This window comes from Denticeps clupeoides, chromosome 5, assembly GCF_900700375.1.
Source record: "Denticeps clupeoides chromosome 5, fDenClu1.1, whole genome shotgun sequence".
Classification (NCBI taxonomy): Eukaryota; Metazoa; Chordata; class Actinopteri; order Clupeiformes; family Denticipitidae; genus Denticeps; species Denticeps clupeoides.
The window spans coordinates 5,503,911-5,526,252 of NC_041711.1; the positions used below are offsets into that span (position 1 = coordinate 5,503,911).

The following is a 22,342-nucleotide window of genomic DNA, read 5'->3' on the forward strand; positions in this document are numbered from 1 at the left end:
GAAGAGACAGGGAGGATTCATCTCACATGCCACATTTTCCCAGAAAGGGGCACTTTATATTTATTTAATGCAAATAAAAATGCATAAATATTAAAATTAATGTAATATAAAATTCTCCCAGATGACAGATTAAGCACTTCGCAGTCTCCGCCAAAACTGGAAACTGTCACCTCACATAAAAGCTTATTTGTGCATGTGTGTGGGTGTGTGTGTGTTATATATGCCTGTAAAAATATTAAAAATTGTTTTCATACATATTTGTGTTACACACAAAATACATATACCGTATGCGTGTTTTATTACACTGATTGTTAAGCATTAAAGAATCACTGAACACAAAAACAAATCATGTTTTGTTTTATACAAATGCACATTTGTAAAATGCAACTAAACTTAACATTAGCGTTAAATTTTCAGATAAGCATATATATGTATACATACACACATTTGCACACTCACACACACCTGTAATGCAATCCTCTCCTCAATTTTACCAGACTGCTTTCCTATTAAACCCCCTGAACTGATATTATTGTGCTGCTTAGCACTAAATCCACCCCCATCCCTTCCCTCCATCCCCCCTCATAAATGCAAACAGAACCTTTTTTGAAATTATGCACACAGATGGAGAGCCCTCAAATCTCTCCTTCAATCCCTCACTTTCCCGGCTGTCTCAATCTGTCCATATCTTTTTCTCCCTCTGTCTGTCGCCGTCTTTCAAGGACAGAAACATTTGTTTGCTGGGAGTGATTCTGCCTTTTAGAGATGTCAGCGTTAGAGAAACAGGACAGGCTGATAAGGCAGCAGGTGGCGTATTAAAAGCTTCAGCAGAAAGAGACTTTATTTGGCAAAAAAAACGACACACTGACCCTAGTTTGGGAACAGAACAGGAGTTCTGGACATCTGAGGTCTACAAACCCTTATCAGATCTCTAGTCAGACGTCACTGAGCTAAAGCAGAGGCTTAGGTGTCTTTTTTTTTTTGCTGATAAAATGTGTCAAAGAAAAATAAAATTCTTTGTATCGGTCATGAGTCAGTCAGTGTACCACATAACCCAGAATTTACACACCTCAAAAGCCATAAACAAGGGGCAAGACCTGCACTTTTAAGTACTTTAGCACACACACAAATACACACAAGTGTGCAAAGGTCTACTAATCCAGGATCCTCTTAGATTAAATGATTAAATATTACTGCTGGGCTTTTAGTGCTTTGGGAACCTCAGTAGCATGCCAGCACACACACACACACACACACACACACACATACATAGACAACTTGACATGAAGAGTGTTTTTAATATTCTTGACTCCTGACCTCATTATCTCATTCTCTACTATTTTTATCATAATAAAACACACTCGCATATGGTCTTTCTGCATTTGAATAAGCCTGTATAATGAACTGTGGATGGTGGCATGGTTAAATAATACATCCATCCTTCCTCCCTAAATAGAGTGCAGCACGCCCAGAAAAATAATGAGCACGGACTACACAAGCGCATTTCAATTCGTGCATGTGCATACTTTGTCCTGCAGCCATTTGGGATCAAATGTGATTCAGACGAAAACAGAATGTGGATGTAAAGCACTGATCATGGATTCAGGTCCTGTATAAAATGCCTGTGGCTATACTTAACATTGCAACTGTGGTCCGTTGCATTAAATTTAACATTATGTAAGGGGAGGGTGCCCGTAAGATACACGTAAACACGTAAGATACAAAACATCCATTTGGATTAAAAACATTTTACATTATATGAATATGACCTATAATATCCTGCCTAGAACGCACGGCCATTTTGTATGAATTTGACCCAGGCCAGAAAAGCAAAACATATATATGTTTATGTATACACACACACCGGCGCACACACACACACACACACACACACACACACTCACACACTTTCATATTCCAGTTCTATATATTCAGCTTTGTAATGATATTAGGGATACCAATGATTATCTTTTGCACAAATTATAGAGATTGGACAGTATATCAAACACAATATCTGAAAACTCTTTGACAAATAGAAGCTTTTTAAGTGCTAGACTTGGAAATATTGTCTCGCATAAATAAGCATTAACAAACTGTGCAATCAGTGTGATATCATGAAGCACTAGCATCACCTTATTATGAACAAACAAATGTGTTCTCAGGCAATCAAATATGCAAGACACAGAGGACACTATTTCTGAAATGGTGCTAAGCAAGAAAGAATCATAATCTTTAGTGATGTGGAATAAGCATGTGAGAACTGTCAATCATCAGGCTCCTCCAGTTTTATTAAAGATTATATTCTGATTAATAGAAATAACTTCACATCAATAAAATGGTAGTTGGTTTAGATATAGTGAAAGTGAAGTGATTGTCTTTGTGAAACATTGCAGCACAGCACACAATGACACAACGAAATGTGTCCTCTGCTTTTAACCATTACCCTTGGTGAGTAGTGGGCAGCTATGACAGGCGCCCGGGGAGAAGTGTGTGGGGACGGTGCTTTGCTCAGTGGCACCTCAGTGGCACCTTGGGATTTGAACCAGCAACCTTCTGATTACAGAGCCGCTTCCTTAACCTCCACTGCCCCAATATAGATAATGTTATGTCCCTGGGTGTTTAGCGCTGTATATAGAGTATGTGTGTGTATGTGTTTTCCCCTTTCAGGCCTAGTAGGGGAGGAGCTCTTGAGTACTGGCTCCACCCACTGTCTGGTGATTGCCTGCTGTCATCATATGAGGAGGCAGGAAGACAGCGGCCCAGTGCTCACAGAGGAGTTTGGTTGAGGGTTTTGTGACGGTGTACATTGCACTAGTTGGTTTGGTTGTATATAACACTACTCACTCTGTAAATAAATGCACATTTATTGCATTTATTTACAGCGGGCAGTGGTGGCCTGGCATTTAAGGAAGCAGCCCCATAATCAGAAGGTTGCCGGTTCGAATCCCGACCTGCCAAGGTACCACCGAGGTGCCACTGAGCAAAGCACCATCCCCACACACTGCTCCCCGGGCGCCGGTCATGGCTGCCCACTGTTCACCAAGGGTGATGGGATAAATGCAGAGGACAAATTTCACTGTGTGCACTGTGTGTTGTGCTGCTGTGTATCACATGTGACAATCACTTCACTAAAAAAAAAAAATTGTTTTGTCCTGTGTGTTAATCCCTTCCACTGTCCACCTTGCAAAAATTGTCCACGTTCCTTCACCCTAGACGGGAACGTGACCAATAACTACCATGCGGCTCTTAATTGGAAAGCACATATAGTGTAGATGTCTATTTCAAATTTAAAACATTAATCGGCTCACCCATTTCTGGATGCATTAAACCATGCAAATGTTTTTGGCTGGCAGGTCAATCTTCAAAGTTAATAAATGGACTGTATGAGGAAACATATTTATGAATATTTCACTTTGTGAGACTATTTAACATTAATATGAGTTCCTTAGTTGCCACTAAGACCTATATTAAAGCAAAACTAAATGATCATAATAGTGAAACCTCCAATGCAGAAAACCATGACTGCCTTTAACAGAGAGGAAAAGCCATCAGACCTCAGGCATTAATGAATACCTCTCCATCCCTCAAAGTCACCCATGTAGCCCAGGCCAGCCTGACACTCTGTCCCGTTGTCATAAGTGTGGTCCAACTTCATCCGGGACATGAGGACAGCTCTGACTTTGGACGAGGAAAAGTGCTGTATTGGCAGTTCCACTCTTAAGTGCAGCAGTAATGCATTGTAGTGTCCGGTCATTCTCTCGTCGTAGCTCTATACATCCACTCACCCCTCGGCCTGGCCCTTTCTTTGTGACTGTATTATTCATTTCTGAAGTGACAAGGAGCTTTTTGGAGGGACCTCAAACAAGGAGGCACATTTAGTTTCATTATTGATGAAAGCGGCGGATGGGGAGCGAGAGAGACGGTGAAGACTGTTTGTTTGGGGAGAGATTGTGATACAAGGACAGTGGAGAGCAGTTCAGATGGTGATTTTAGATTTACGATTCTTAATATTAATGGCTCCCCACTCCGAGTGAATGTGCTGTTTTACTTCAGGAGCCTTTTCTCCTCTCATCTTCGCCTCCGCCCGCCCAGCCCCGCTCTCTCTGGGTGTTGATCGTTTTGAGTGTATGGGGGTGTTGCATTAGCTCCTCTCTTGGCTTTCACTTGAGTGGACTTATTCTGGCTCTTTTAAGCAGTGCCTCTGCTATGAATGCATAATAAGCTTGCCCGTCTCTGCTGTGTGTGTGTCTGTCATATTCATCTCCCAGAAGTGTTAATGTGCTTCACCTCAGTTTCCGCCTGATTAGGCCACCAGCCACTCTACAAACCCTTACAATGTTAATAGTGTTGTACACTCCAGCTGAGCAGATTGCACTTTAACACCTTTACTGCTCACTTCAGCAGCAGACGTACACACACACACACACGGTGGAAAAATCCATTCGATTGAACAGTGACAACACAGCACTGGAGGAAAGAACACTAAATGTGGTTATACATTCACACAACAAATCAAATTGAATATAGAACAGGAAGTGAACATATGAATATGCATGCATAGAGACCAACACACACAAATATTCATGTGCACACAAAAATAATACACAAATGAATGAAAATGACAATTGACAACCAAACAGCACAATAATTAGCATATGCATCTAAAAACACACCCACACACACAGGAGGGTGAGTGGACAGTGGCGTGATAAGGGCCATGTCTCTGCTCCTGCTCGCCATGCTTTAATATGCTCCAGATGCCACTCTCCACAGACAGTCACCCCAGGACAGAACCCACTGCTCTCCATCATTATCCTCAACCACAGCACCGCAGGGAGAAGAGGGGAGAGAGGGAGCGGCGTGAGATCCGAACGGAGACGGGGAAAAGGGGGGATTAACACGATTCCAGAAATAAGCATGCACATGCCAGACAGAGTTATGAAATCCCCGCTCTGTAGTCTGCAGGAATTAAACAGCACAATCAAAACCATTTAACCCACTCAGGGCATCAAACAGCAACTCTCGTCCTTTAAAACTGATATGACTCATTTATCTGAATATATTTGTTAGATTTTCTTCTGTCTCTAGCAAGGTTGAACCAAAGGCCGCTTCTTGCATCTAGACGGTGGTCCACACAGCCCCACAGTGTTAAAAGAGGCAGAGATCAAGAGTTGGTTTTGGATTCACGGCCCCATTATGGCAGGATCTCATGCAGAGGGTCCTCCTGAAACGAATGGCACGGGGATGAAGGGATGAAACGCCGGGCCTGGCTCTGGCACTGCCTCGGGTGCTTTTAACAGGCCTCTAAAAGAGCCTGCAGGAGCCACATGAACCACATGACCTGCTTTCTGCCAACTCTCTCTTTAAAAGGGCAGTTCAGTATCAACCATGATTAGGTCACGCTCCTGATTAATTAATGCAATAGTAGGTTAACTGTGCCGTGTCTGAAATCCAGTACAATGACCTTAGGGCGCTAAGCCTCAGACGACTGGACTAACGCGGAGATAAGCCCCTTTTCCCCTGCAGGAGGGTCCGATACAACAATGCGGCACTTTCACAGCAACTCCGAAATTACTTTTACTTTTTTACTTTTACAGCATTTACACCGTTATCGAGGAGCGACTTACAGTAGTTGCAGGGACAGTCGCCCCCCCTGGAGTAACTTAGTGTCTTGCTCAGGGACACAATGGTAGTAAGTGGGATTTGAACCTGGGTCTTCTGGTTCACAGGCAAGAGTGTTACCCACTAGGCTACTACCACAAATACGAAAAAGATGCAATTTAATAATGAACAGACACAGCAGTCTTCACCTGACCCACAGGTAAAAAAAAATCATTTTACTTATTTTTTTAAATAGAAACTGAAACACATTAATGCATGTATGAGATAATGCCTACAAATGCACTGCGCAGGCGAAAGACAAATGCGTAAACACGATTCCCATCTGTGGCAAACAGAAGGGATCTGCATCTCAGCAGGAACTGGGAGGCGCAGAAAGCTGCTCTTCTGCTTTCCTTCTTCTACTCCCCCCCCCCTCCTCATAAGCCACCATAAGCCCGAGATGAGGCCTGCAGCAGATGCGCTGCGGTGTAGAAATGAGCTGTGATTTCGGCCGGCACCTGCAGGCTCCCGTCACAACCACCACCAACCAAGATCCCACGAAGACCACACAGTGCACCACTTTAGAAAAGTGCATGTTTGCACATCTTCTGAAAGGTATTCGGTATGCTGGAGTAAATGGTGCTGTCTCATACAAAGTGGTAAACAAATCTGATCATTTAACTGGGAGCTGGTCTCTAAAACGCATTGGTGGTTGATTCTATAAAATGATGGGGAGATTCGGTATTAGGTGATATTAGGGTATAGCTCCTAAATACCATCTCTCACCCCATTAAATTCATACACACACACGCAAAAATTAAATTCATACACACACAGGCAAAAAAATTATATGATACTACAAAAATGTATACTACAGAAATTAAAACATTTGTTTTAGCAAAGCATGAACCATCCGTAAAAGCTCAAACTATTGGTTGCAGACCAAGTGTGTGTATAATACACTCGAATCCCCCTCTGCATGCTTTAAAAGGTGCTAAAAGGGTTTCGGGCATAAAAAAAATTCCCGGAAAGGATGAAGTGATCCTGTGAATCGGCTGTGATTAAGGCAACTTTCACTTCCATTAATTTTTCACTTACTGTGTGTGTGTGTGTGTGTGTGTGAATGTGTGTGTGTTTGTTAGTAGCCAGTAGGGTGTGTGTTAAATACACACAGAGAAAAATCCCAACCCATTATTTAAGACAATATAATAAGATGACCGCACCACTTGAGAGACCACACACACATACATAACTCATAACTCACATCTCGACACAGACACCAGCCTAATCTGAGTCAACCAAAGCCCTAAAGCAGCCGTTAATTAGGCCTAGTTGGCAGGTCTAATTTAAATAGAGTTTAATAACGTGGGAAGACGAGTATATCAGTAAAGTGAGTGTTATTGCGGCTCCCGTGTAAAGTGTGCTACTGGGTTAATACAGTATTAGTGGTAGACTCCCAGTCAGTCAATAGGCAGAGAGAGTCACTAGGCCACTGACCCCCGCCTCCCACCCCCACTCGCCCTCGCCACTTCTCCTCATTCCTGCGCGCATCTCTCCCTTCATCACACACAGTCCTAATCCGGCCCAGTACAGATTTCACGGGAACACGCCAAACACACACAGTGTGTGGACACACTCCTCTCCGCCTGTCATGAGCAGAAGTGACAATAACATGTGATGCGGAGCGAGTAACATCGTAAACATTCATCATTGCGACGTGAAAAAGCCCTGAAATCTCATTTTCAAAAAGAACTTTTCATCTATCCATGGAAACAAATAGTTGTGAAGAGCGGGCCGAGGGGGACGCACAGCTGAATGGCAGAGGGAGGGAGATCCTACAGTTCTGTGTGGGAGCTGAGGCAGGGAGGGGGATCCCCACTGTCACAATCATAATATCATCAGGACAAGGGGGCGCGGGGGGGGTTCAGGGGAGACAAAGGTTATGCAACTTATTATTCATCTCGCCCAAAGCCTCCATTTTGTGTTCTTTTGTTAAGGGCGCCGGGGGTATTGCAACGCTGACTGTATCCACCAGCGAATTCAGACTGTCACAGCAGCATCACTCTGGGCGCGCACACACACACACACACACACACACACACACAGAGGGAGAAAGTTCACTTAAACTCCCATTCACGCACAAAACAGGACGCACACGCTGAATTGGTTTCTTACCTTCTTCAGCTACACTGGGCTGGAGAAGCAGAGAGAAGGAGAGGAGCACAATCCACATTTCCACTACAGAATGAGTACTGAGAGGGGGAGAGAGGGAGGGAAAGAGGGAGGAAGAGCGTGAAAGAGATGGATGGAAGGAGAGATAGAGGGGAGGGGCCAGTGGAGGAGGAGTTTGTCTGCTCTTTTTTTTCATACCTCAGATTAAGGGATGGAGAGAGAGAGAGAGAAGAAGATATGAAAAAAATGTTGCTATGAAGAAATAAAAAAATGGAGGTGATGGAGGAAAGAATACGCGGGAGGCTTTAATGAGCCAAGCCACGCCAACGTGTGCAGATGATATAGGAAAAGAAAGTGTCTAGACATGCCCTGCCCACGTCTCTCAGACACCCAGCAGACTCGGCTCAAGTCAGGGTCCAAATCAGCAATAAGCTTGTGACGGGTTACGTACTTTTCCCTCCACGGCACATTTTTCCCCGTCGTCGCCCTCCAACTCACACACCGGTCTCCCAGCCACCATCCACGGGCAGGGAAGCTGCAGACTCCGGGCCTGGCGGTCGTGTGCGCTGCGCCCTCTTCTGGCCAGAAGCGGCGCTGCAGCTGCTTGTCGTCCCGCGTGCTGCTCCCGGACGCTTTACCAATGGCTACAAACTATCAACTGTTCTTGTAACGAGGTAATATTTATATCGTCAAAAATTCAGGAAGACTTGAGATCGTGGTTTTTGTCAGTGTTGTACAGTCTGCCGTTTCATGACAGACTATTCACTTTTACACGGCCTACACATGCGGACATATAATGGATAAGTTTTTGTTGTGTCCAGTTGCTTCTACTTTGTTACAATACCACTAAGAATTGGTATGGAAGTGACTGAAACGAAGACTGGTCCTATAGTGAGAAAATAAGCACACGACATCTTGTCGTCTTGCTAGGAGCCTGGCGCCTCCTTCTGGTCAATACGAGTAGCGTTTCTTATTTAGAGGCATGGCATATTTCTTATGCTGACCAAAGCAATTCTAAAACCAAGAAACAACTGCTGGCGTTTACTGGTGTTTTACTTCTTCTTGCTCTAAACGTGGTGGAATTTGATAAGGCAAAAAGAGACTCATACGTCAACTGTAAACTAGTTAATCGGGGGCTGTATTACAGTATTACAGTTGCAGGGCATACCAAGGATCCTATTTCTCACTTAACTCCCCCATGTCAGGGAATATAAGAGTTTCACTACAGGCTTCCTTTACCACAATTACCAGCAGCTCCTTCTTGAGAATTAATTAAGTAAGAACAATTTCAGAAGCTGTTTTTTGTTTTCACGCTGAGACAGTAAGTTTATTGTAACTTTATTACAAAACCACAATAAAAGGACACACACTGGCTTACACACAAACACATACTAAAAGCAAAGCTATGTAGGATGATCAGGATGGACAAATGACAGCAGCAGATGAGCACTGAACACCTTAAATACACACACATCATTATAACTGTTCTCAATCTGAGTTAAACTTTAAATTACATTCAAAATCCTGGTTCTGCCTCAATCCCCCCAAAAAAACATTGTCCAAAAAAATGTATGAATTAATGTGTAATTATTAATAATACTCAAGTTAGATTATATTATGTTCAGTAGTATGGGATATGACTGTCTACCAGTTTTGTGATAATCCTCTCTCTCACACAAACAATATATTTTATTTATTTTAAACAAACACAATAAATACAAGCATGCAAATTGAGTCATCTGAAACACAATATATACAAATAAAAATAAAAACTATATTTACAGTCACAAAATATAATTTTCAAATAGTGCAAATGCATTCACACAAACACTCTGTATGATATAGTGGTGACTTTAAAAACATGGCTGTCAGAAAAAGACACACGAGATGATTTTCCATCTCTATATCATAATTGATCATCTTGCAAAAATCAAATGATGTAATTTAATTGTAAATACTGTATTGTTTTTTCATGCCCTTAACACATTTCAGTTCTATCCTTGCCCATTAGAACCTGAGGCTACAAACTGAATCTACAGGCCCTCAGTATACATGTGGGCTCTGACTGGATGGTCTGTGGGAAGAAATAGTTCCTGAACTCAGGGACTGCCTGTCCAGTTGATCGTTCTCACCATTCATATCAGGAAAAAAAGGCATGTGCCAGTCCTTACTATCATTGACTGATACCACAGGTTGCCTCATTGTGCGGATCTAACAATAATTTAGGCTAAAAGGGCAAAACTGACTGTTTAGTCTCTATAACAGCAAGGCCAATCCTAAATTTTCTTTGGGAGCAGGTTCTCATAGATAAAATGACAAAATATTTGCGTCAATAAATAAAGGAAGCTCTTTTAAAACTTAAATACTTGACAATACACAGCATGCAGCAGTGTTTAGTTCATTCTTTTCTTTTAATTGACAACAAATTATATAAGCTATATCCTGACTTGTGTGAGCTGCCAGTTTTGTGATGCACAAGATCATCTTTGTACAGCGTATCTTTTTCACAGAAAAAGACGTCTGTTTGAACTGACATGACCATAATATACCAAAGCTTCTAAATATTTTAATGTGGGAAATCTGGAACTGACAGCAGGTCAGCTGTAAGACTGCTGTGTGTGTGTGGGTGCGTGTATAATAAATACGAACTAGAAGCCAAAATTCCAGGGGAAATTTTGATGGGCCTGTCCGGGCGTTTTTCGTAGGAGCGCGGGCATGCTAACATCAAAAATGCTAACAGGGCTTGGCCAAGGTGCTTCACATGAAATTTGGTGTTGTTTGGAGCATGTTTAAAAATTAGCATGTTAACATGCTAATGCTAGCATGCTAACATCAAAAACGCTAACAGGGTGTGGCCAAGATGCGTCACTGTAAATTTGGTCACGTTTGGAGCATGTTAAAAAATTAGCATGTTAGCATGCTAATGCTAGCATGCTAACATCAGAAACGCTAACAGGGCGTGTCCAAGATGCGTGACGTGAAATTTGGTGATGTTTGGAGCATGTTTAACAATTAGCATGTTAGCATGCTAATGCTAACATCAAAAATGGTAACAGGGCGTGGCCAAGATGCGTCACTGTAAATTTGGTGACGTTTGGAGCATGTTTAAAAATTAGCGTGTTAGCATGCTAATGCTAGCATGCTAACATCAAGAACGCTAACAGGGCGTGTCCAAGATGCGTCACGTTAAATTTTGTGATGTTTGGAGCATGTTTAACAATTAGCATGTTAGCATGCTAATGCTAACATCAAAACCGCTAACAGGGTGTGGCCGAGATGAGTCATGTTAGATTTGGTGATGTTTGGACAATGTCCCTAATAAAGCAGCCAAAGGACCAGGGGGTCTTAATAATGTGGATGATTGTCATCCTAATGAAGCTGCTGGTTTAATCTGCCATTGAATTACAGTGCTGTCGCTGCTGCTGTATCAGTACCCCTTGTAGGACCCCCTTTGCTGGCAATGACACAGTAGCAGTACCACTTAAAAGGGGCCCCATTTTACCAATGCTACCAATGCTAAAATTAGCATTCAATGCGTTCTAATGGGAAAATGACCCTGTTTGAGCGTTAATAGCTCGGCCACGCCCACTCCGATCGCTTATAAAAGTAATAGCACACCTCACACAATATAGTACTAATTTTTGATATATAGCACGCCGGTGTGCGTGGTTCGGTACGACCCGCATTAATTGCCGAAGAGCGAGGCTGAAATAATAATAATAAATAAATAAATAAATAAACTTTTTTTCGCCCATTGACACTTTTTTGTTTTTTCAAATTTGTCAATGATCCGTAAATCAGACAGAGAGAAACCATACGTCAAAGCGTCGGTCTTGGAGAGATCTACGATAGAACATCAAAATCTTTTTTCTATGTCAAACCATCTGGACACAAAGTCCAAAAAAGTCCAATTTTGGACTAGGATAATAAACGCGTTCCGAAAACGCTTTTTGGCGAATTGCGCGCCGACCGTAAATCCGGCCGAGCCGAGCCATACGTCAAACCGTGCGGAAGGAAAAGCCGCACGACGTGATATGAGACTTGTGTGTGTGCTGTGAAGCGTTTGTTCGCAAATCTTAAGAAACCAAATTTTTTCACACTTTTAATGTTTTGATCACAATTTGTGGCCCTCCTGTAGTCCCCAAACAAGCAATCAATATGTCATTTTGTGCGGAGAGGTCAGGCCTTCGGCCTGACCTCTCCGTTTTTTTTGTGCGTCTGACGGCCTTAGCGTGGCAGCCACAAATGCGAGACATGGCATTTTTGCCCTTCTTCCCTATGTCCCATGTTTTCCTGACCACTGTTGCTGGTAGCAACACATCCAATATGTCAGATTGTGTGTCTCGGCGAGGCCTTCGGCCTCGCCTCGACTCCCGTGTCTCTAGCTTTTACGGCTGGTCACAGGGAGCTGAAAACCTCTTCCTCTGTGCATTAGTAAACCACACTTTTTACACTTTGAACACGATTTGTGGGCGGGCTGTACGACTTACCAAAATAAACAATACGTCATATTGTGCGGAGTGGTCAGGCCTTCGGCCTGACCACTCCGTTGTTTCTGTACGTTTCACGGTTTTTGCGTGGCAGCCTTGAACGTGAGACATGTCCTTTTATTGCCTTTTTCCCAGTGTTCCGGATTTATCCGGGTTTTCCAAACCCCCGTTGGTGGCACCGACTTGTCCCATATGTCAGATTGTGTGTCTCGGCGAGGCCTTCGGCCTCGCCTCGACTCCCTTGTCTCTAGCTTTTACGGCTGGTCACAGGGAGCCAAAAACTTGTTCATAGCACGATAGTAAACGGTACTTTTTACACTTTGAACCCGATTTGTGGGCGGGCCGTACGACCTACCAAAATAAACAATACGTCATATTGTGCGGAGTGGTCAGGCCTTCGGCCTGACCACTCCGTTGTTTCTGTACGTTTAACGGTTTTTGCGTGGCAGCCTTGAACGTAAGACGTGTCCTTTTTTGCTGCTCCCAGCACAATAGTAAGTGGTCTGTCATGCTGACAGGCCCAAATAAGAACAATTATTCTAGTGAGTATTCAAACAACAGATTACTTTTACAACATGATTAGAAACTCATTCTCATTTGTTGTATGTTTTAGATGTGCTATGTCAAAAATTGTCAGTTTCAGTACAGTTCTTGCTTCTTGGGAGGCACAACCGCTTGTTCTAAAGCCTTTTTGGCCCTTCAGTAGTTTCAGATTCTAACCTATATTATGCACCATGACACTAAACATGACAAGAATGCTCCATCTCTGTAGCAAACTGTAACATTTCACACCAATGCAGATGTGTCTACAGTTCATGGACGTCTCTAGTACCTATGGGTTAGAGCTTAAATTGTTCTGGCTCTTCTCCTCGGGTGGGAAGTCAACCATTGGAACCTTCTCTGTTGTTGGTGAAACAGGAATTGTGACCACACCTTCGGGCTGAGACTGACCAGAGACTGTGGCAGCAAAACCACAGGCGATGTCATCAAACGTCCGGCCCTTTGTCTCAGGAACACGGAAGTAAGTGAAAATAACGAAGACGATAAGGAGGACAACAAAAATGATGAAGACGTAAGGCCCACACAATTCCTAGAGTGTTTGAGAGTGAAATAGAGAGAACGGGTGGATAAGATGAAGTGACAAGACAAAATGAAGCAAAATGAAGCATCATTAAATCAGCAGCAAAGGAAAGTAAACGTAATCCATTTCTTTACCTCTAATTTGGGAAAACCAAGTCCAACCAGGAAGTTGGCTGTCCAGTTAGAGCATCCGGCAACAGCAATGGCAGCTGGCCGAGGTCCCTGGGCAAAGAGCTCTGCCACAATGAACCAAGGGATTGGACCTGGACCCATCTCAAAGCTCGCCACAAAAGCAAAGACGCCAGCAATCGCAAGGTAACTGAGAGATGATTCGACTTTCTGAGGAGGGAAAGCGAAGGACAAGGTGAAGTCAAACGAGGTCCAAGAACGCTTACACAAGAGACATTTAACAACCTGACAAGATACTTACAATCAGGGCAAGAGAAACAGTCATGATAACAGCACTGACAGCCATTCCAGACAGACCAATCAGATGAAGTGTCCGACGCCCAGCCTTGTCCACGAGGAAAAGCTAAAAAATAAAATTATAGGTATGTAAAGCGACATATTCAAGGTACACTAATCTATATGAATTGAGTAAAATACTTACAGACACCACAGTAAACACGGTGTTGACAGCTCCTGCTCCTATAGTTGCATAAATAGGTTGGCTCACACCCGCTGTTTTAAATATGCCAGTAGAATAATAGAAAACCTGCAGCAGAAAACAGCGGGAAGTGAGTATGGAAAGTGTAAAGATTAAGGCCCGAACGAATTTAGGAGTTTATCGCTCACTCACAGCATTGATTCCAGAGAATTGCTGGGATAGTTGGAGCACGATGGCAATGATGATGGGCTGTCTGTAGGCGGGGCTTCGGAATAGCTCAAGTATGGTGACTTTTTTCTCACTGGCCATTTTAACCCCTTCCGCCTTCATCTCATCTATGTCCGCATTGACGTCCTCCGAACCACGCAATCGCACCAGGGCTACAGCACAGAGACATATACATTTATAACGATGTCCTTGTTTCCTTTTTATTAGGCATGAGTGCTATATGGCAGCCTCTTCTGCTCTCACCTTGACGTGCCTCCTTCTCCAGGTTCAGGTTGATGAGCAGGTAGCGGGGACTCTCTGGGCAGAAAGGCAGTAAGATGCTCTGCATGACTGCAGGCAAAGCAGTAAGTCCTAAGAGGATCGGCCACAGTTCATCTGAACCCAGCAATGATTCCAGACCAAAGATCTGTAAAAAAGAAAAAAAAGTAAAAAAGTCAGTTATTACAGAGATTATGTAAACAGGGAAATAAACTTAAACAGAATTAAAAGTCTGAACAAACAAGATCAAACAATAAGAGCTTACTTGGGCTACAAGAATGCCCACAACCACACCAAGCTGGTGCAGGGTCCCAAAGGCTCCCCTCAGGGCAGTTGGTGAGAGTTCTCCTAAATACATTGGGGTCAGGCCAGTGCAGAGGCCACAGAAAAGGCCAATAACCAGTCGCCCACAGATCACCATCTCAAATGAATGGCACAATTTGGAGAAACCCATCAGTACTGCCCCAACTAGAGCCAAAATGTTTGCCAGCAGCATGGACTTACGCCTGCAGAGGTGAGGAAAAACAGAAGAAAGGATTAGGGCACAGATATATCTGATTGATTAGGGATGAGATAAGGGATGTAAAAATAAAAAAATAAAAAAAAGATAAAAAAAAAAACATCACCTACTTCATAACACAATTGTGGTAGCAAGATTTATTCTTACCTCCCAAACATGTTGACCAAAGCTCCCACACAGAAGGACCCAATCATGCCGCCCACACTGAATATAGCCACAGCAAAGCTCCACAGGATTAGGACAGTGCCTTCTTTCATGGGCTCTCCGTACCGTTCCAGTGACACATTCTGGAAGAAGGTCTTCAATTTCTGAAGATATACAAAATTATGTATTTGTGTATTTGGAGCCACTCGGATGACTTTGGTCATCAATGACAGCAATGACAGACATACACTGCCACTGTATGGTATCAAGGAGAAACGAATCATCACTATCAAAGAAGCAATAAATGAAACAAAGACTAGTTGAATTTTACAGCAACAGTTGAGTGGAGCTCTGTGATCTCAAGAAATCAAGGAGCTGTGTATAACTGTGTTACTGGAGATTATTTGTGTTTTATGAGCCTGACTTTCTTTCCAAAAGGCCATTAACAGTCTCTGCTGCTAATACAATAAAAGACAACGTCTTCCTGTTGAGCAAAGGGAACATTGCTTTCCACTATACTCCCATTTAGATATTAGCTCGGATACTCACTGTTCAGAAAATGGTAAGAAATAGTAATGGCACAGAACCAGACACACCTTATGGTCCTGAACACACAAATATATATAATATGACAGAAAATACACACAACCCACCTCCTCAGGAGCATTTATGACGCCGGTGTTGTAGCCAAACTGCAAAGATCCAATAACCGCCGTTGACACACAGAAAAGGAGATAACATGTCACCTGCTTCTTCTGAAAGAGAGAGAAATATAAAAGTAGTTGTAATTATGAAACACAATTAAAAGCACAGCACACACAATGACACAACGAAATGTGTCCTCTGCCTTTAAAGGTCCACTGACATTGGATGTTTTTGCTTTTATATAGATCTAAAGCCAGAAATATTCTTGCTGTGAGCTACGTTAACCTTTGTGCTGAACGCAGGAAACAGACCGTGGATGTACATACATACATACATACTGTACATACGTATGTAGTTAACAGCAAGTATATTTCTGCCTTTAGTGGTCCCTGTATCTGAAATGTCTTTCCAAAATGCCTTGGTGGACAATTACAGCCACTTTGATCCAGTCCCACAATGAGATTTTCCCAGCACGCGCCAATTTGGTGTCTGTAGCTTTAGATGCTAATGAGGAGAAGAGCGGCCTGTTGGCATTTTTTAAGAAAGTATAAAATTAACCCACTGGTTCTACAGAGTCTCACGCGATGGAACTAAAAAATACATTTGAACTCATTTTTTTACATTTACATTTAAGGCATTTGGCAGACGCCCTTATCCAGAGAGACTTACAACGTGCTTCCATGTTACAATCAATGAAGTGATCAATTCTGGTTCACTAGGACCCCCAACTATGGATACAATCTTTTTATTCACTCTGTTGTAGTTTATATACATAATTAAGACAATAAGAAGGTTACAAATTATTCTAAATATTCTCTAAAGAGGAAAGTCTTGAGCTACTTTTTGAAAGTGCTCAGTGACTGAGCTGTTCTGACCTCGAGGGGAAGTTCATTCCACCACCGAGGGGCCAAGACAGAGAAGAGTCTAGATGAATGTCTTTAGCGATGGGGGGACCAGGCGAGCAGTACTGGAGGCTCGGAGTATACGAGGTGCAGTGCGAGGTGTAATAAGGGCTGTGAGGTAGGATGGTGCTACTCCATGTTTGGCTTTGTAGGCCAGCATCAGTATTTTGAATCTGATGCTTGCAGCTACTGGGAGCCAGTGGAGGGAACATAGCAGAGGGGTAGTGTGGGACAATTTGGGAAGGATGAAGATCAGTCGTGCTGCTGCATTTTGTATGAGTTGTAGAGGTCGGATGGTACATAGAGGTAGACCAGCTAGAAGGGAGTTGCAATAGTCCAGTCGTGAGATTACTAAGGACTGAACCAATTGCTGGATGGCCTGTGTTGATAGATATTGTATATGTTTTTACATCCAATCACAGAGCAACTGCAATGCATCACATCTTTTCAGGCAACGATGGTCAGTGGAGATTCTATTTTGAATAAAAAGTATCCTTTCCCCTTATGATGGCACAAGTGGACAAATTCCACTGCAGGACCATAGACCATAACAATTAAAGTTAAATAATGTTCATATAAATGTATTAAATATAGTATTAATGTTAAATAATCTGACAAAGTGAAATTTTCATTATATGCACCTTAGTGAGCAGTGGGCAGCCATGAAAGTCACCCAGGGAGCAGTGTGTGGGGACGGTACTTTGTGTATTGTCGAATTGCATTTTACATTTTTAAAATATTACAGAATTCTATAATATTATGTTTTAGGTCAACCACTTGACTTAAAAACAGGGTTTTGGGAAGGTCCTCTTTGGTTAGACATGTCAGATACAGGAATCGTAATTTGGTTTGTCATGGTACCTGTTTCCTTTTTTTTAACATGCAACTGTATGATCACTTCTCAAACTCTGTCTAGACACGGTTCTTCTGTTACTTTGAATACGTAAGTAGGCAGAAGCTTTGAAACCACCTGACCTTTCCTAATGGTGACTGTGAACAGACCACAGATCAATGAGTTAAATGAAGCTATGTAACCTTGGTAAAAGTGACCTCAAACGTATCAGGGTAGAATTTCTGGCCATTATGGTGATAGGTTCTTTTTTTGTATCCTAAACATTTCACAGTAACAGATATTTTAACTTGCATGTGACTGTGTGGATGGAGTTAGTGCACAATAAACAAAGTCTTTCTACTGTGGCACAGTTGCCACAAAGCTCATGTTGTCATCGGAAGCACAAAGAGTTGGGCTATTTCTGCTTTGTCTACTTCTGTGTCTCAGAGTGACAATCACAAAAAAGCACATGATGCATTGCGTATTGACCAACATTCAAACATTTCACAATTTTTGGGCCGCTGGAGGGCTTGCTATTTAATGTGATTAATTAGGCCCTTAAGCCCTCACACACACATAGGTGGTCAAATCAGCAAAAATGCTCTAATCTTCATTACTTTTTTTGCATAATCCATTTGTGAAATTATGAGCATACCACGATGAGTGAAACGTTACATAGAATAATTGCGTAACAAAGTGTTGGTTTTACCTGGAAAGAGATTTTCTTTTACTCAGGCTTTAATGAGGTCTTTGATCTCTTTGCCCAACAAAACCTTTCAAAAATGCATTTAATCTGATCAACCCGCATGCAAATGTTCTTCTCAGTATGATCCCTCCAGATCAATGTTTTTTCTTAGCACTGGGAACTGGACGCAATTTGCTGAGTTGGTAACAAGATGACAGACAAATCTTCACATCAAACATAACCTCTTAGTGTGGCTTTTGCAACATTGCTATGTTAACAGCCTGTTGGGAAACAGCCTGAATCAACTGTCACATGTCTTCGCAAACTAGACTGGAAATGCTGTATTTCACCACGATACATTGCTCTGAAATAAAGATTACGTGGCGCGCTGCAATAGCAGCTCACTCTTCACTGGAAAGCTGCATGACCTTAGAAGAACCTGCAGTGCTTAGATACAAAGTACACAAGTTAAAGTACATTACTCTCTGATAATAGAAGAAATATCCATTTGACATTCAAGTGATAATAGCGGCATTACAGTGGATGAAGGAAACACTGTGTCTTAAGGTCAGGCTGGCCTTGAAACTCAGTCTTACAGTGAACAGAGAGTAGGACCGGGTTCTGCCAGTGGACGATGTGAAACGACTTTTACTTCTCATCCAGGAGAATTTTTCTCAGAAATAAACCATTGCTTGGTGACCTGAGGTTTCTGAGGTCTATACATCACATAGAAACAGGAGGTGGAAAAAAAAGCATTTTCTGTTTTTCAGACCTGCTGCAACAATTTCTAAACCAGTACTCATTAAAGCGCTTCAAACAACCACAAGAGTCATTATTTTACCCGTGAGCTTCATGTGAGGAAATTACACATCACCTATGGATTTTCGGGAACACAGGACCTGGTCACACAAAAAGCTGTTGCGTCTGAGTAAGGATCGTGTCAGAACACATACACACGCCACAAACGTGATCGCTCTGTGTAGCGCCTCTGCATTAAAAAGGGGTGTGGCCAGGGAATGTCATGTGATCTTACTTACACAGCACAGCTAATATAAACACGGAAATAGGAAGGATCTCGTTCTAAAGACGTTAGCATAGAATTATTTTTGTGGCCAACTTTAATAGTTTATTCAATTATAGAAAAATTCTATTAAAAAAAATGACATGATCATTGGGAGGAATTCATTTGTGGCATATAATTCACGTCCAGAAAGGGGGTTGGTTCAATGTTATCTGTGGAGAGCATGGCCACAACATCTGTCTCCTGTTTCCCCTCTGTCCTGCATCAACATGCAAAAACAAGCCAGCAGCTGGGTTGTCTGTAGATGCTCTTGTTAGGGCATGCAAACCTGAGCAGAATCCATCTCTGTTTTCAATCTCCCCATTCGCTTTATTGCCATAAAGAGAAATCGGGAGAAGGTCATGCTAAGTTGTGGAGTGGCCACGATAAAGTGAGGGAGATGTTTGAAGAGTTTGTGTTTAACTGCTGGTGAAATAGAGCCATCCGATTGACATCAGGTTTGTACTGAACATATTTAATCCGGAAAATTATCTATGGACTAAAGATGCAACAGATGTGGCAGAGGCTCACCCGTGGATCACTTCCACTCTGGATCTTCTCCATCTTGGCTGGATGGTTTTTTCGAAAGGCTACAGGGAGGCTGTGATACGTTGTTTTCCTGTCAGGAAATGTAAAAGTAAATGTCCCAAGTTATAACAATGTCATTTGTAAATTTCAAATTCTAATCACATTTCAAATCAAATTCAAATTTTATTTGCCACCTACACACTCATACACGGTATGATATGCAGTGAAATGCTTTAGCGACTGCTATGGACCTCAATATTGCAAATATTGCAAGTATTCAAGTTTGCAATATGCAAATATTGCAAACATAACCAAATTGCATGTTTTTAAACATAAACAATGTGTAACAGGTATGGCGAAGGTGTGCAAATGTGTAAAGTAAACTGAAAGAAAAGCGAAAAGAAAATTGGTGCAAAAATTCTGGGGGGGCTGAGTCCAGAAGTGACTGAAAGTGCCCAAGTGTAACAAGTGCGTCGAGGGAAAAACGCCGGAAGCGAATCGCCGTATTCCGTATACGTAATAAAAATAGTTTGTCGTATATACACACTGAAGGGCAGAGATAACGGTTTCGGGTTAGAGTGGAGGTTCGTGACAAAATAAAAAAAAACGAATTTTTAAAAGAACATTTTCAAATGAATTACGAAATCATAAAAAAAGCGAAATGAAGTGCCTCTTACCGCTTTGAAAGAGAGGACGAATTCCTTGTGGTACTCCTAGCAGCTGTTCGGGGGACGTTCAGCACTTGCCTCGCCTTCAACTCTTATATACGGCGGTGGCGCACGACTGCCGGCACGTCTGCCCCGGCCGACCGCGACACTCCCCCTCGCCGTCGTTTCCAGCGGCCACCCGTCACCTCCCGAGTCATTACCACTCGCCACGCGTGCCCGTACGCGTTGCGCCCGAGGCCGTAACGCGTGTGGTAGACGCGCAGCGCATTTCGCTCCCTCGTCCTCCGCCTCTCGGTGAAGGAGAGGAATCCGAGGCGCTTCGCCCACCCGATAATCCCACCGGAATCCGGCGAACAAAGGTGCTTTATTGTCGGACATAATCCGCGAAACACAAAACACGGTCACGCGCAAGTCATGAGGGGCTCCGTGGGCGCCAGGCACGTGTGCGGACCTTAATACAGGAGCTTCAAGTGGGAACGCCGTACACGTGCACAGAACGACGCGGCTGGTGCGACGCTCCGCGTCCTCTGCGTCACCGGCGCGTTGCGTCACCGCGGACGTGTGCATGCCCGGGAAGGTGATCGGTTCTTTTCCCAGATTGTGCTGTTTCTCAGTCAATACGAGGAATCGATTAAAGCATGTCTTGTTAATTCATTTTTATTTCTGACGTCCAGCTTGCCTTCTCTTTGCACTCATCGTCCGCTCATTAAACCCAAAGGCCCGTCTTGCCCAATCAGTCAAGTCAAAGTAGAGCTAAGGGTCATGACCCATGCCATCCATCCCACTGTCAGCAGAGACGGAATAGTGGGAATTTTTATCAGGCATGTTCAGACCTTGAGCGGCAATCAGTACACACACGTCCGTACAACCTCTCCCACACACGCCGATTCCTCGGGATTCCTTTTCAGAGTGTGTATAAAATAGCCTGTTATCTGCATTTATTAGTGGGACAAAAGACAAAAGTGAACAAAGAGCTGAGGTTACAGTTTCCAACCAGGTTACAGTTTCACATAATCCAACCAGCATGATGGAATCACAAGCATTCCTTGTTCCCAACCGTCTTCAAAAGGCAATGCATGCCTTTTCCAGCTATTAATGTGCTTGTTTAAAGATTAGCACCACAATTTTGACATCTGCCTTTCTTATTGACGTCACGGCCTACATTACACAGGAAGTTCCACCTCAAAAGATATTAACCACAGCTCTTACGGACAAATTTCAGCATGTTTGAATTGTGTTATAGTATGTGTCTGTGACATTCTTTAGTCACACAAGCCAAACAAGTGTCACCAAACGAGGGAAAGAATCGCAGACACACACTGAGAGTCAGCGCATACCATGGCATTGCTATGACAATAGGGCATCGAAAGACCTACTATTAGACTTTTAACATATGTCTACCATATATTCATCACTGTGGACTGCCCACTGATCGACAGGTTGGTCTAATCTGCATGTGCGTCCTGGTGAATGTCACTTGCAGGATTGTTATACCAGTTTTAGGGCTCTCATAACTGGTATACTTTACTGACTTCACCGCTGATGACAAGAAGAAAAAAAATTGTTTCACCCCATGGATGAAAAGCCTTGTGACGTTGTGGACATGCAGAATATGCTAGAAAAAGAAAAAGAAAAAAAAAGGCAAGTGATGTGATGCAGCCACTCATTTCACTGAGAATTCACTTCTTATCTGTGGAATTTTAAAGATGTCCAAGAAAGGTGCGTGGATAATTCAGCAGTTATTATGTACTATATTACTGCATATGGATGTACTGTGACATGTTTCTATGTCAATGTGTTGTCCCAGTAATGGTGCAAACTATCTAAATACACTTCCATGTTGCTGTAGTTTACGTGCTTTACAAGCAGATCCCGTCCATCTCAAGTTATCTCATTGGCTTTCGGCAGAGGTTTGTTTTAAT

The 22,342-nt window shown here is 42.8% G+C and overlaps 2 protein-coding genes across 4 annotated transcripts in view; both read right to left on the reverse strand.

Moving 5' to 3' along the window:
- ephb6 (eph receptor B6) overlaps positions 1 to 7,898 on the reverse strand; it is a 28,985-nt gene extending 21,087 nt beyond the window's left edge. For all 3 annotated transcript variants that reach the window (XM_028981831.1, XM_028981832.1, XM_028981830.1), the window contains exon 1: positions 7,777 to 7,898. In XM_028981831.1, the coding sequence (XP_028837664.1) occupies positions 7,777 to 7,834 (58 nt within the window). In that variant the 5' untranslated portion in view covers positions 7,835 to 7,898. The remainder of the gene's footprint in view (positions 1 to 7,776) is intronic.
- Positions 7,899 to 12,791: 4,893 nt separating this feature from the next.
- Positions 12,792 to 20,691, reverse strand: slc2a3b (solute carrier family 2 member 3b). The gene is made up of 11 exons (XM_028981834.1): positions 20,430 to 20,691; positions 19,756 to 19,843; positions 15,754 to 15,855; positions 15,104 to 15,264; positions 14,702 to 14,942; positions 14,422 to 14,584; positions 14,143 to 14,330; positions 13,954 to 14,058; positions 13,774 to 13,875; positions 13,479 to 13,682; positions 12,792 to 13,353 (listed from the first exon to the last, which is right to left on the reverse strand). The coding sequence occupies exons 2-11, from the start codon at positions 19,786 to 19,788 to the stop codon at positions 13,096 to 13,098; spliced, it is 1,557 nt and encodes a 518-aa protein (XP_028837667.1). The 5' UTR covers positions 19,789 to 19,843; positions 20,430 to 20,691; the 3' UTR covers positions 12,792 to 13,095.
- Between the last annotated feature and the right edge of the window lie 1,651 nt (positions 20,692 to 22,342).